Source organism: Myxine glutinosa, chromosome 1 (genome assembly GCF_964187855.1).
Source record: "Myxine glutinosa chromosome 1, kmMyxGlut1.1, whole genome shotgun sequence".
Taxonomy (NCBI): Eukaryota; Metazoa; Chordata; class Myxini; order Myxiniformes; family Myxinidae; genus Myxine; species Myxine glutinosa.
In genome coordinates this window covers 328,213,584-328,229,716 of record NC_136261.1, presented here as the reverse complement: position 1 = coordinate 328,229,716, position 16,133 = coordinate 328,213,584, and the positions used below count along the sequence as shown (strand labels likewise).

At 45.8% G+C, this 16,133-nt stretch overlaps 1 protein-coding gene across 2 annotated transcripts in view; it reads left to right on the top strand.

Moving 5' to 3' along the window:
• LOC137416392 (hydroxymethylglutaryl-CoA synthase, cytoplasmic) overlaps positions 1-8,677 on the top strand; it is a 35,922-nt gene extending 27,245 nt beyond the window's left edge. The window contains exon 11 of one of the 2 annotated variants that reach the window (XM_068101957.2): positions 6,836-8,677. In XM_068101957.2, coding sequence (XP_067958058.2) covers positions 6,836-6,844 — 9 coding nt within the window. In that variant the 3' untranslated portion in view covers positions 6,845-8,677. Of the gene's footprint in view, positions 1-796; positions 1,252-6,835 lie in introns of those variants that run through there. The other variant, XM_068101956.2, reaches the window with a different exon arrangement.
• The last annotated feature ends 7,456 nt before the right edge of the window (positions 8,678-16,133 follow it).

Genomic DNA, 16,133 nt, shown 5'->3' with positions numbered 1-16,133 from the left:
CGGGGAAAATGGCCTTAAAACGATCATTCATTCATTCATTCATACACACACAAATCGAATCCCCTAACTTGACGAGGCAGCAGGGCACAGATTGGGTCCTATCACAGCACTTGCTGTATGACTGCTTAGCAACAAGTGTTGTCTGCCACACGAACACAGTGTCTCTGCCCTGCTGATAACCAGTTAGGAGGTTTGCAGTCAGGAATAGTAAATTTAACGAAATGAGCACACTGACCCTGTGACATGACACTGACGTCGTGCACATAAATTGTGCCGACACAACACTTCCAATCTAGGATGAAGGTGTTGTCGGCAATTTATGCATCCGCGTGGCATTTAGGTATTCAAAGATTGAGATTTATGCCTTTATGAATGAATGAATATATGAAACCAGGGCCATTGATCAAGATTTCGCCCTTGCTACGAGCTCGTCAGGATGACAAACTACCAAATTGTTTGTTTGTGACCACTGGTTTGGTCATGTGTTGAGGAAGGATGAAAGTGACTGGTTGAGAAGAGTGATGGAAATGAATGTAGAAGGAAGTGGAGGACGGGGAAGACCGAGAAAGACTTGGCTAAAGACGGTGGAAGAAGACATGCGGGCAAGGTGGTTAACAAGGAGAGATGCAGAAAATAGGGCAAAATGGAGAAGATTGTCATGGGGACTGCAAGGCTAACCCCCGCTCTTGCAGGGAAAATGGCCTTAAAATGCCTGTTTGTTGTTGTTGTTGACCACACTAATCTCGTTGGTAAATACAGTCCAAATTGCTTGAAGTTGTATGATTTGTGTCCACAGGCTGCGGGCCATGTTAAGAAGACATCCCAGCCAACCATGGAAAACCCAAAGCCTATGGCTTTGGAGGGAAATGGAGAACATTGAACTTTGGTGAAATGTTCTGCTTGTATATTCGACATATGGCTGTTAATTTCTGGAGGCGCAGACGGCTCTGCTGTTTAGATTTGTGATTTTTTAATTTTTTTTTTGCTAATTAGAGCTTCAATCCAGGATTTGTAACAAGTAAATTACTGGTCTATCATTTCCTAACTTGACTTTTCAATATATTCAATGACCGATTCCTAGTACAAAACTTTTTTTCAGGAAAGATGCAGAAACGTCGCTCGTGCTTTGGTTTAAGAAGCAGAATAAAACCTACGGTCAATTTTGTTTAAATTTCAATATTAAATATCCATAATGTTAAGCTTCCACATTTGTTGCTTCGAGGGGATTATAAAAGGAATACGGTAATTCAATTGACTATCTCCAATCACCTGTTGTTAATTGCGCTTTTAAACGATAACATTATGAATATATTTGTTCTAATTGGGTTAGCCCTGGAAGCAGCTTAGTATATATGTATGTGTGTGTATATATATATATATATATATATATATATATATTAGTTAGCCCTGGATACAGAAGCGAACTCTCAAGAAGGAAAAATTGGGAGGTTGGCTTGGGGGAGGGCCCCCCCTTGGGGGGGTAACGAGGGTAGAAAATATCATGGTTTTTGATTGGGCACGATATGAGATGGTGATGAACAGCTGTCTTGAAGAGTTGGAGGGAGGAATGAGATTGAAGAGGATGTCGAAGTTTGTCCCACAGGCAGGTAAGAAAGGAACAAATGTGTGGAGGTGAGCAGTGATCCTGTATTTATGTAGTTTCACCAGAAGGGGGTTAGCCTGCCATTGGCTTAACGGTTGAGGTGGCTGGCTTGAGATCTTAGGGCCATGAGTTTGAGCCCCTGTAAACCCATTGAATTAACACCAGGTGGGTTGACTCAGCCTGTCATCTTTCCGAGGTCGACAAAATGAGTACTCGCGGACTGGTAATAGACGGCATTGAATCAGCAGTCAGCCGCACCCACAGAAAACGATGCAGCCAAGCAACCACAGACACAGAGCGTGGCAGTACTGCTGATGCAGTGCCCCTGTTTCCAGTAAGCGGGTACTCATTTTGCCGACCTCGGAAGGATGATGAGCCGATTCAATCCACCAGGTGTTATCGAACAGCACAACAGGGGTGGAAACCCCAAGACCCGAAGATCATAAGCTGGCCACCTCAACTGATAACTCCTCGAAGCAATAGAAAAAAAATAAATAAAAAGACACAAAAGGAGCACATTTGCAACAACAACAACAACAACCACAGCCATGACATTAGCAACAACTACATGTTGTTCCTGTAGTACAACAACTACATGTTATAAAATATACTTTTTCACGTGTTTCACTGCATTTTACATCCTCATTGGGATTCACAGATAGACATGCAATATGTTTGTAGTACGACATGCTGTGCTTTGAATGAAGCGACATGTAGGCACATCTAGTTCCACTGATAATCTGCTTCATTTTCAAGCTTGCCACTAAAACACTTAAAATATTGTAAGCACCTATGACAACAACACAACAACAACATGCATTTTAAGGCCATTTTCCCTGCTAGAGCGGGGGTTAGCCTTGCGGTCCCCATGACGATCTTCTCCATTTTGCCCTATTTTCTGCATCTCTCCTTGTTATAACCCCCTTGCCCGCATTTCTTCTTCCACCATCTTTAGCCAAGTCTTTCTCGGTCTTCCCCGTCCTCTACTTCCTTCTACATTCATTTCCATCACTCTTCTCAACCAGTCGCTTTCATCCTTCCTCAACACATGACCAAACCATCTCAACTTGTTCCTCTTCGCGGCATCAATCACAGGCTCTATTCCCATCATCTTTCGCAATTCATCATTTGTCTTCCTCTCTCAACGATACTCCGCACATCCACTGAACCATTCGCATTTCCACCCTTTCCAGCCTTCGTTGCTGCTCTACATTCATGACACATGTCTCGCTCCCATAAATCATAACACTTCTCACACATGCAGCATACACCTTTCCCTTCAGCTTCAACGACACTCTCCTCCTCATCAGCATGCCACTCAGTTCCCGAAACTTCTTCCATGCACATCTCACTCCAGCAACCGTTGCCGAGTCTGATCCACCTTCTCCGTTCAGCATGTCTCCGAGGTAGCAAAATGTTTTCACACCTTCCAGCTTCACGCCGTCTCCAAGATCCAAATCAACATTTTCTCCATCTGCAGCTCCCTCTGTGCACACCTTACATTTGAATGTAGCTGCCACACTGGTTCGTGGTTAATGACCCTCTCAGACCACTACTTTTTTGATGAACCCACTCAGCGCACATTGCACATTGAATGGAGTTCACTCCGCCACCCTTCCTGCACACAGCACATGACCACTTCCCAGTTCTTTCCACCTCACCACATGCTTTACCACTTGCCATCACCTTCGTCTTTCCTATATTCACCTTCAGACCTTTTGTCTCCATACATTCCTTCCACTTGTTCATCTTTTCCTTCAGTCCATCCATACTTTCTGCAATCAACACCAGATCATCTGCATACAACAACTCCCACGGTAAACCTTCCTTTACGTTCTGAGCCAGCACCTCCATCACAGCTACAAATAGTAGTGGACTTAGTACCGACCCCTGATGCACTCCCACCTTCACCTCAAACTCACCACTGTTCCCGTCCTTCGTCCTTACAGCTGTGCGCGCTCTTTTGTACATTGCCATCACGACTCTGATCAACCATTCCTCCACTTCTAACTTCCTCAATCCCCATGTCAATACTTCGCGTGGAACCCTATCGAATGCTTTCTCCAGATCAACAAACCCAAGAAACAACTTCTTCCTCTTCTCCATGTACTTCTCCTGGAACTGCCTCACAATAAAGAGCGCGTCTGTCGTTCCTCTTCCTGGCACTTCCAAACTGCATTTCGTCGATCTTCACCTTCTTCCTTATCCTCCTCTCCAACACCCTTTCCAATACCTTCATTCCATGCTCCAATAACTTTATCGCTCGGTACGAGCCACACTCCAGAGTGTCACCTTATCCCTTGTATAGAGGGACGAGGGTACTCGGTTCCCAATCTACTGGAATGCGGCTTTCTTTCGCCACCAGATTACAGATCTCTGTCATTCTCTTCACACCCCAACTTCCTGCTACCTTCAACATATCTCCCACAACTCCCGTCGGCCCTCCCGCTTTTCTACTCTTCATTGCTTTTATCGCTTCCTCAACTTCCTTCTCAGTTATCTTCTCTGCCGGTCCTAAAACTGGGTTACTCTCTATGTTGCCATCCCATTCATTCTCTGTATTCAACAGCATTTCCATATATCTTTTCCATCTTCCTTTAATTCCATCTGGGTCCACAACGATTTGTCCCACTTCATCCTTCAAGCAACTCACCCCCATCACATCACACCTCTCTTTCGCTATCTGCTTTGCAATCCTGAATACCGCTCTCTGACCCTCTTCCAAATCCAAGCGTTCTCCGAACATTTTCCTACATGCCTCCTGCACCTTTGCTACCTCTTTCTTTGCAGCCTTCTTGGCTGCCTTATAACTTTCATGCTCTGCTTTTTCTGCTCCCGTACCCTTCGCCTTCTGCCAGTCCTTGAACTTCTTCCTCTTCTCGTCAATCCTCTTTCCAACTTCCTCATCCCACCACCATGTTTCCGAGTGCCTCGGTGGTCCTTTTGTCCATCCACATACCTCACCAACGGCTCCCAACAGACTATCTTTCATTGACATCCAACCACGTTCAAGCTCAACCACATCATCCTCGACAGTACTCAGCCTCTCTTTTAATGCCTCCCTTACTGTCACCTCTTTCAACCTCCACACCTTCATTCTCGGTTGGTACTTCACCCGCCGAGCTCTCCTCGCACCTTTCACCCTTATGTCGCAGACAACCAAGTGGTGCTGTGAAACAGCCTCCTCCCCCGGGATCACCTTTGTGTCCCGGAGGTGCCCCCTATCTCGCCTACGCACCATCAGGTAGTCAATGGTTGTCGTCGACCCACCTGACGTGTATGTAACAAGCTTATTATCCCCTTTCTGGAACTAAGTATTACAAATCAACAAATCAGCTCCATCAGCAAACTCCAAAATCCTTTCACCTTCTCCATTTCTCACACCATATCCGTAACCCCCATGAACTCCCTCAAAACCGTCCATACTCCTTCCCACATGTCCATTTGGGTCTCCTACCACAACCACTTCCTCATCTTTCACGTTTTCCATCAGCTTCTCTATCGCACACCAGAACTTGTCCTGCTCTTCATCGCTCCAACCAACCTGCGGAGCATATCCCGAGATGACGTTCACCAAGAGCTTTCCAATCATCATTTTCACCATCATCAACCTATCACTCACTCTAGTCACACTCACCACACTGTCTACAAACTCCTCAGAAAACAGGACACCAACATCATTCACGCCCTCCGGGCACCCTTGCCACACAAACTTGTATTTCTGTCTCTGCCTACCCTTCACCATTCTCACACCACTTCCCTTCCATCTCGTCTCTTGCACACAACATATGTCCACTCTTCTTCTGACCAATACTTCCACCACTTCTGATGTCCCTGTCATTGTCCCTACATTCCATGTCCCAAACCTCAGAAACCGATCTCCACTTCGGTCTGTACCCTGCCCATATGTAGTTGTAATTGTCATGGTTCTCTTTTTGAGGCAATGTTTTTATGGCCGGATGCCCTTCCTGACGCCAACCCTCTTACGACACGCAGGGACGGTGTACCTATTCTAACCAGGGTACACACCGGGTAGACACGGAAAAGATAATAATAAAAAAAAGACACGGAAAAGATAAAAGAAAGGAAAATGGTTTTGTAGTCGGCCGGCACTCAGCTTTGAGTTCAATGAAGACACTTGTAGCCGTTGGTGGTGGTTGAATGGGTCCGGTCGGTCAGCAAAAGAACCCCGCGTCGACGCGAACAAGATGGCGCCGAATCAACACACGAGCACACAGAGCTGCGAAGCGGCGGCTAAACGCCCTCATCTCTCAGCCTCCAGCCAGACGACAGCACATCGCGGCCACAGTTCCCCCGAAAAGCACCCAGGTCAGCAACACCTCCCTCCACGATCTCTCCACGTTCCACAAAGGCTCTGAACCATGCTCCGTTCAGAGCAGCCGTTCTCGACCGTCACACTGAGTGTAACCGCTGGGGTTCTTTACAGAACGTTGTTACAGAAATTACCAGATGATGCAAAAAACAATGCCATTATACTATGATTCACATTTACATTTACAGCAATTTGCCAATTCCAGAATTACAATGCTGTTTATGATTAGGAATGACACAAATCGCATCTCACTGAAATAAAAACAAAAGGAAGACATTTGTATTATAAATCAATAATGGAATGGTTAAAGTTTGTAGCACTTTGCAGGTAATAAAGCAGCACATAATAATAATCATCAGGCATTGTTGGAACTGTCATTATTGTCCAGAGTGTTCAGTTCGTTAAGAAATCCTGACAGGTTCCCACAAATGTTCATGCTTGACATGCTGGTGTCTCTCACTGGCATGGCCTGCGTCTGTCCAGCTGAAGGCATGGGGGTTTCATAGAAAGACTGTGAAGTGCTCACACCTTGACTACCACTAGGTCCAGCACCAGCACCACTAACACCACTTCTTGCAGTGCTCAGCTGCCCGGGAGAAGGGTCACTGTGAATGTTGAATTGCACATGAGCGCCTTTGGGCCACGCTCTGTATCCAGGTTGAGTGCATTGCTGTTGGACCTGTGGTGATTGCTGAGGTTGATAGATTGGCTGGAGGTGTGATGCTGATGGTTGCTGAGACTGAATCTGTGAGAACACCAACTGGACCTGTGCTGGATGAGACACTGGCAGCTGTGATGAGGGGCGAACAGGCCTGACTGCAATAGGGATGGGTGGTCTCTGTCGCTCCTCTTCCTTCAGCCTCTCACTCTGCATGCGGTATCTCATCACCATGCCCCAGGACTCCTGATAGAACTGCGTCAACAGCGATGGGTGCAAGGATGGCACAAAAGTGGAGAGGAAGGTGCCATATCCCTTGGCCATGCTGTCGCTCTGGCCAGACAAGAGAGCAGAGACACTGGCCTGAAGCTGGTTCGCCTGTGCGGTGGACTGGGACAGCTGCTCAACCAGGGCATCGGTGGTGTCAGGAGTTGTGGCAGACTTGGAGGACTTATTCTTCCCAGGACCCTTGCCTCTCACTGAAGCTGTAGCGGAAGAGGTAGTGGTAGAAGTTGAGGGCGTCGGAGTGCTGCATGGAGTGGTGGGAAGGTTGTAGAGGTCATCATGATCGTCATCATCCTCCTAGCCGGAGTCTGGTTGTGGAGTCGGCTGAGGACCACAAGGCCTTGACTGCAGTTTCTGCTTTAGCTGTAGCGTGCCAGGCCTGCGTTCAACTTGATCAGCACGCGCACGCACGATGTAAGCATCTATGACATAGTGTGCAATTCTTGGTTTCCTTAATGTTGGAGGCTGATTTTCGGTAAGTCCCCGACATTAACCGTTCTCTCTATTTTAACCAGGAACTTGTATCACCTGGATATGCTACAAACCAGAAACGTTACCACTTTCGTTTACAAAACCATATTTTTGTCTGGTGGTTCATATGCAGTCTGGAGCTGCTTGGCTGTAACATTTTCTGGGGACACAGCTGTTTCCGCTGATGCAGTGCCCACCATTACCAATCACCTGGTACTCATGTTGCCCACCTCGGAAGGATGACGGGCTGAGTCGACCCACCTGGTGTTGATTCAACGGATGACAGGGGCCCAAGTCGCCCACCTTAACCTTAAAGCCAACACCAGGCTATTTTTTGTGGAAAGGCCCTACATTTTTAACCCTTTAGCTTCAGCCGCACCTCCTTCTTTGAGGATTAGGTATCAGTTTGATTGTAGGAGGCAATTTTAGGCTTTTTAAGAGGCTTTTTAAAGTTTAGAACTTGCTTTCTTTCTGCAATAGCACATGAAGTTTCCATTAACTGTTTTATTTTTTGGAAACTAGGTACATACTTGTAAGTACTGTAAATGAGAACATTCTTTGTAATACTGCTGAATGCTGCGTGATAAATGTGCACTATTTGAAGGAAGTTAATCACAAATAACCTGTTGGGCATGTTCGTGTTTCCTCATTGGAACTAGAATTTCAACCGACAGGTATTCACAAGGCCTGCCACGTAGTCCAGGCACACTGTGATCCCAAGTGATTCAGAAAAACTGACAAGTGCATCACCTTTGACCTAATTTGTTTGAAATGCCTGAATGTAACCTATACCAGGGAGGGGTATGGAATCCCATGTAGATAGTGTACACAAAACAACCATAGGCCCATTGTTTAAAGAGCTGACAACTTTGTTTTTTATCTTTAAAACTTCCCTTTCAAACCTTTTCTAACGTTAGTATAAATACCATGTTATTAGCAGTTGAAGGTTTGGTATATTATATGATGTGCACAACATGAATAGTTGTCCTATTGCTGCTCCGTATACAAGTTGCTTGATCACGATTGGTGGTGCAGACTGTGTTGTTTTACAGAATGAAGGAAATGCCTTGCTTCGTACGACTTACCTTTGGTCATGCCTTCTCGACCACTAGTTGCGATTTTATTGACTTTATACGTTGAGCTTTCTCTTTTACTCATCGTCTCCTTGTTTGATAGTGGATGCTGTATGTTGAAAATGGATTATATAAACACTGTACTTTTAACCGACCAATACGACTGATGTGATGGCTTAACCTGGATACATTTGTATTTATATGTGAGAAATTGTTGAAGTGTAGTTTAATAAATTTTGCCCGATTGAAATCCATCAGTTTTTGGGTTATTTATTTATTTTGCATCTGCCACCCAAGGTGGACGGAGGTTGTTTTCACCCCTGCTTGTCTGTCTGTCTTTGAGCAGGATATCTCAAAGTTGTGGAGGACAGGTTGGATGTGTGACGACGAATTCATTACATTTTGGTGAAAATATGGATCCAATAATTTTAAAGTGATTCTTTACTTTTGAGAGATGGGCCCAAAATCGATATATAGCATAATTTTTCAAAAAGTTGTGGACGAGTTATGACAAAACTAGGTGGATGACTTTGGTAAGTGACAAGAACAAGCCGATTTGATTTTGGTTCAGGTCCGGATCAAGATCCGGCCCATCAGTGGATACAAAACATAAACTGTTCAGCACAGCAAAGGTTTGCGCTTTACCGAGTGCATACTGTTCTAGTTTGGCCTTGGAATTAGGTGTGATTCTTTTGAATAAAAGGTAAGCTTGCAACAAAGCTCAAATAAAAGTTGGTTTTGAGGAAATGAATGTAATCGACTACCAATAGAGCCAGCAAAAAGAAAAAGAAAAACAAGTTAAAAAGCAGTCTTATACACATGAACATGAAACATCAAAGTTTTGGCCATGTGGTAACAAGGAGCAGTACTCCAAAGTGTCTCATACGACCGAAGCACATCAGGTTGTTCAACTGAAGTGATGAATCCCATTCCCAGTATGTTGTGGGAACGAAGAGGATAAATGCTCCAATAACCTGCTCAAAATGTTCCCACCTTCTCTTAGCGTCAGCAGGGAACGTTTTTGGCCCGAGTCTTTCACAAACCGGCTGGACCAGTCTGACATTCGACTGAAGCTGATTTTGGAAGGAATTTGTAATTTCTTCATTGTGCCGGTGATGACTTTCAAACATTGTGAAAGACAATTTTTGATCTTGGGATATTTGACAACCACCAGCTATTGCCAGCAGACAGGAAACCCAACTTGATGTCTGTCTGTGGGACAGCACACTTTGTGATCAATGCCTTTCCTGCGAAACATCAATCTTACAGTTTATAGTGAGGTTAAGAATATAACCTTCAACCCAGACATGATGACTCAGAGTGAAGTGCACGACCACCGCACCATCATGTTGAATCAACTTGTGGATGACAGATTAGTTTTACACATTCTAATATTGTACAGAGTGGCCACAAAGTCCCTATGCAATAGTGTGTCCTCTGTTACTTATTTGTTTTCCAGGTATGGCTTCAGCATGACGGACACGAGTGAGTACACGATAGAAGAGAGACTGATAACTTGTGTTTGGGTTCACGACCACGCGTGAGAAGGAGCACGTTTTGACACACATGACACAAGGCCAAGATTTTCGCAGAGATTCGATAAGCCAGCTCCTACGCGCGACACGATGCGGGCATGGGAGAAGAAGACTTTTTCAACAGGGAGTGTCCTTGATTTGACTTGATTTAGAGCAAAGCTCTTCTGCAGCGATTTCCCACCATTAAATCAAGATGAAGCGTATTTATTTCGGACGCGTGTGCTATTTACTTCAGCAATCGATCCAGGAATGTTTATTTTTGGTGCAAAGAACATCCTTATTTTTATGAGGAAATTGAACAGCATCCTCCTCATGTCATGATGTGGGCAGCAATTTCAGAAGACCACTTGATCGGGCCATATTTTTTCGATACAAGTGTCAATCACACTGCTTATTTGAACATGCTTCAGACGTGGTTTGTTCCACAACTGCGTGAGAGGTCTTGAGGCAACAGCTATCCTGCAACAAGATGGTGCACTAGCACATTATGCTCTCGCAGTTGGAGAATATCTCGACGACAAATTCAGTGGACGATGGATTGGACGTGGATCTGAGATAGTGTGGCCTCCTCGAAGTCTGGACTTAACAACATGTGACAACTCGTTTTGGGGCATCGCGAAAGGAAATTTCTCATCTCCGCCTAACCGTTGACCTCAAAACAGCTGTTTATGTTCATCTTTTATGTTTATGTTCATTTGTTCAATATAAATAGTTCATCTTTTCATAATAATATATACTTGTACCAATTTTGGTCAAAATCCCATCACTGGTTCACAAGTTAGCGCAGTAACAGAATTTTTACCTGATGGGGCCTCTTGACCTATTGACCCCATAATCTCAGCAGTTTATCTTTACGTCATTATACATACTTGTACCAAGTTTGAATTAAATTCCTTCAGCCGTTCTTAAATTATCGCGATAACTATTGAAAACCTATGTCGGTACTCTATCATTTTAAATGCTGAGCATCGGGCAAGAAGGCAGCACGCACCATATTAAAGTTTTTGGTATGGCTCGATAAAGGTTTGAACCGCCGACCTCCAAGACTCAGAGCGTACGCTCGAACCATCACACCACCGAAAAATATAAAGCTTTAATTGTATAAAGTTTACAATTTTACTTTGAAGCATCTTTTATCCTACCACAGTGTAAGGCTCTTTCCCTTTTCATAAAAATACTTAAAACTCTTCACCTTCCGAGTCACTCCCCCTTCCATCCCCTATTTCCCACTGTTTAAAACTGTCTTGACCTGTCCCTCCTTTTGGTTCAAACTTTTTCTCTTGCTCTATTGCTGGCAGATGTCTTCCAAAACAAATATGTAGTAAGCTTAGCGACCTGAAGGTGGAGATGCTGTTGAACCTATGTTATAAAAGGAGCCGTGTCTGTCTTTCTGTTTGTGATGTTATAATTTGAGAACGGATTAACAGATTTCAATAAATCCAGCTATGGTGGATTCGGGTAATTCTCGGGAAGGTTTGTGATCCAATTTTTTTTTATGGGTAGATGGACACGCGTGTCCAAACTGCAAATGCCAACACGTGACGTCGATTATCCCTGCACAGAGAGCAGGATCTCCCAATAATCTTTTTTTTTTTCTCCCCCCAGAGATTAGCCATCGCAGCAAACATTGGTATTTCCGTCAGCAAAGCGACGTGTCTTATATTGTAGTAATTATGAAACGACTCCCAAGAGGTTTGCGTGAATTTCCAAGAAAAATAAATGTCAAGGTAATCTGCTATTGTACATTAAACAATCACGGGCTTAACATGTGCTGAACAATACGGCATAAATTAAATTTACTTGATAATTCCACACAAATTTGTATATATATATATATGTATATATATTGTGGATATGAGAATGTTTTTTTTTATTATTGTTGTGTAATGAATTGTTGTAAAATGTCACCCTCCTTCCTGCATTTGTTGTTGTATAAAGGTCAAAGGGTGTTCCCGTAGTTAATTCCATAAAACATACACGCAGGACACCATATATCCCTGTTCAGTAGTTATATCCTTATTATGTGTATTAGTGTAAGGCTGTGTCTTCCATTAATTTAAATACTCCATTGCACCAAGTGAAATAAGAGTAGATTCCCTTCACATTCCCCTTCCAACCATTGCCAACTGCATTCCCTCAAAGCCTCGATTGCCAACTGCACTGGGCGGTTTGTTAGGGTTGCTACAGCTGTGGTTTGTTTCATCCCAAGACTCCATTGGCCACGAGGTAATCTCGGAGCCGAAGGTGGGAGGAGTCGGCCCAGCGCCGGGAACAAGGCGTGGCCTTGCCAACGCCTCCTCTAAGGGCGGGATCGGGAGCCCGCGCGACCAACCAGGGCCGAGGTGAGCTCACCGATGGGCGTGTCCTGGACACCAGCGGCTTGATCGCCTGAGGCGCTATAAAGAGCGCGCGCGAAAGCCTTGAAGTGGTTGGACTAAGAGAGAGGAGAGAAGGGGCAAAGCGAAGCAAAGAGAGCAAGAGAGAGAGAGGGAAAAGCGAAGCAAAGAGAGCAAGAGAGGGAGTCAGAGAGAACAAGTGCCAAGTGCCAAGCCTGAGAACAAGTACAACCACCGCAGCTTCAAACCACCACAGTTTTGAGCTTCGACGGCAGTTTCGTCCGTGGCTGCGAAGGAACGGCGGCTGCTAAACGTGCCGATCGACCAGGGGCAGCGGCTGCTCACTCCCGGCCTGACCGTGCTCCGGTTCCAGTTTTCACCCTCTCCCTCCAGCCATCCACCTCCTGCCATTCCTGTCATCATTCCCCGCGTGAGTCTGTCTTTGTTTGTTCTGTCCCTGGGTAAAGTAAGACTGTTTAGATAAGCCAGCAATTTTCACTGTGTCTTCTTGATTCCTTCTGTCTTTATTTTATTATCCTTCCTTATCCTTGGTTACTTTTGGTTGTAAATAGAAATAAATTATATTCGTATTCCCTACTTCTGTCTTCTTTCTTCTTTACATCCTTCGTTTTAGTCTTTTCCCCATTGAATATCTGTGGTGCGATTCGGCCAACGTTCAGGAATCGGGTTAGTCGGGGTAACTGTTCGGGCGCGGCGGCCATCCGCTCGGCAAACAACATCCTCGCCGCGGTCCCGTAACAATATATATATATATATATATATATATATATATATATATATATATATATATATATATATATATATATATATATATATACTGAAACGCAAAAGAAACTTACCACCTTTGAAACCTTTAAATATCAACAATAACACTGCGTGTAGTAAATGTGTGAACTTATTTGTGGACAATAGTGTCCTCACTGTCAGACAAAACGGTCATGGATGGTCACTTGAACCTTCAATGGTCACTTCATAGCACAGCTGTTGAACAGCCGTTTTGACTGTCAGTGATTAGCCAAGGGGTACGGGATGATTTTAATGAGCTGCACGTGATGTCTTGATATTGGCTTTAAAAAGGCCAGTGCAAAATGGGCATTTCAATCAACATGCCACGATTGTCAAGGGATCAACGGCAGCGTGCCCTGGGCATGCTGCAAGGTGGACTGAGCTACCGTGAGGTGGCACGTCACCTTGGCTGTTCACACCAGACGATATCGGCCGTGGTGGACAGAGACACCCTCCACAACTCTGCAGATGACAGACCTCGATCAGGGAGGCCAAGAGTCACCATTGCAAGGCAGGACAGGCAGATGGTCCGAAGTCACCTGCGGGATCGATTCCGTCCAGCATCCCGCACTGCGGCAGAAACTCCGGGGCGTGAAAACCCACGGATCTCCAATGATACTGCACGAAGACGACTGCATGACTATGGTCTGACTGCCAGAAGACCATACAGAGGCCCCGTGATGACGGCTGCCCATCGCCGCAACCGACAGAGATGGTGCCAGCAGCATCAGTGGTGGACCTTGGCGCAGTGGAACGAGGTCGCTTTCAGCGATGAGTCAAGGTTCTGTGTGGACAGTCCTGATGGGCGTGAGCGTGTCTGGAGAAGAACTGGCGAGCGATATGCCGATTGTTGCGTGCGTCAAGCCAACAGGTGGGGTGGCCCAAGTGTGATGGTGTGGGCCGCCATATCAGGCCGGTACAGGACGCCACTGGTGGTTGTGGCTGGGAATCTTAACGCCCAGCGGTATGTGGATAACATCCTGCGACCTCATCTGTTGCCATTCCTGCTAGACCACCCAGAACTGAGAACCTTTCAGCATGACAACGCTCGTCCCCATGCTGCTCGCTTTACCACTGCATTTCTCCAAGGCGAGAACATCAACACCATGCAGTGGCCTGCGCTCTCCCCTGACCTGAATCCCATAGAGCACCTGTGGGATGAGCTTCGGAGACGCGTAGTTGGCAGGGCCAGGACACGGGCAGAGCTGCTTCAGACATTGAGGACTGAGTGGGATAGAATCCAGCAGCAATCCATCCAAAGACTGGTAGGCAGTATACGCCGACAATGCACTGCCTGTATCCAAAACAATGGTGGCCACACACGCTATTGAAAGGGGACTGACATTGCACCCTGTGCTGTTCTGTACTGTAGAACAAACTGATGAGATGGTGTATCTTGGTCAAAAACTTGACATGTCATCAATAAAATGCCAATGTTTCAATTAGCAATTGTTGGTTTGTTTTATTTTGAACTGTTACAATTTTATTACATTTCAAACAAGTGGCCTCTGTATGGTCTTCTGGCAGTCAGACCATAGTCATGCAGTCGTCTTCGTGCAATATCATTGGAGATCCGTGGGTTTGCACGCCCCGGAGTTTCTGCCGCAGTGCGGGATGCTGGACAGAATCGATCCCGCAGGTGACTTCGGACCATCTGCCTGCCCTGCCTTGCAGTGGTGACTCTTGGCCTCCCTGATCGAGGTCTGTCATCTGCAGAGTTGTGGAGGGTGTCTCTGTCCACCAGGGCGGATATCGTCTGGTGTGAACAGCCAAGGCGACGTGCCACCTCACGGTAGCTCAGTCCGGCTTGCAGCATGCCCAGGGCACGCTGCCGTTGATCCCTTGACAATCGTGGCATGTTGATTGAAATGCCCATTTTGCACTGGCCTTTTTAAAGCCAATATCAAGACATCACGTGCAGCTCATTAAAATCATCCCGTACCCCTTGGCTAATCACTGACAGTCAAAACGGCTGTTCAACAGCTGTGCTATGAAGTGACCATTGAAGGTTCAAGTGACCATCCGTGACCGTTTTGTCTGACAGTGAGGACACTATTGTCCACAAATAAGTTCACACATTTACTACACGCAGTGTTATTGTTGATATTTAAAGGTTTCAAAGGTGGTAAGTTTCTTTTGCGTTTCAGTATATATTGTTACGGATTCCGGTTCTGTCGACGTACTAAAGGTGGGGTTAAGACCCCGTTTCCCCCACAGACACCGGATCCACGTGGTCGGCGATCGTGACGAAACTCTCGGTCGACGGGTTGCTAAGCAACTTCAAATGCCAATCCCCTAACTACGGGTGAAGGGTTATTGGTCACTACCCAAATACCTTCGAGACCACGTGATTAGAAAGACTGGGAATTGAACCCCTTCGCGATCCCATACCTTATTCCAATTGATTGCGCCGAGCGGTTTTTTGCGCGGTGTGGGTTGTGGGTTTAACTATGCGTGATTGATGGACCTAATTGACTAGTCAAATTCGGTTCGGACTATGCTAGGCCAATGGGGGAAAAGACGTACACGAACAGGTTTGAAAGGAACAAAAATGTACATGGCTTTTATTTATTATTCACAGAAAAAGGACGAGAAGCAGTCTTAACTTATTAATGCTTACCTATCTAAATCCCAACAGGCGCGTGCACACACACACACACACACACACACACACACACACACACACTGAATTTCACAGGTTAACTCGTACTGAGCAACGTGCAGCCGCGGACTTGGGTTCGCGCGCAGTCCACAGGCCGCTCAGAACACGCAGCTTGCAGAAGGTCCGCTAGACGACCCGCCGTGTCAAAGTCAGCACGAACGACGATCTAGGTCGAGGAACGATTCAGCGCAGGCGACGACCTCAGCTCAGACGAAGCACCAGCACGAGGAACGAAGGTCGAGCACAGGAAGGATGAACCAGCACAGTGGACAGCTGGCTCGAAGGACGACGATAAGAAGGCAGCGAGAGAGGGGCAGTGAGAGGGAGGGGAACGGCGATGGGCCTGGGTTTTATCGAGTGGAAAGGCTTC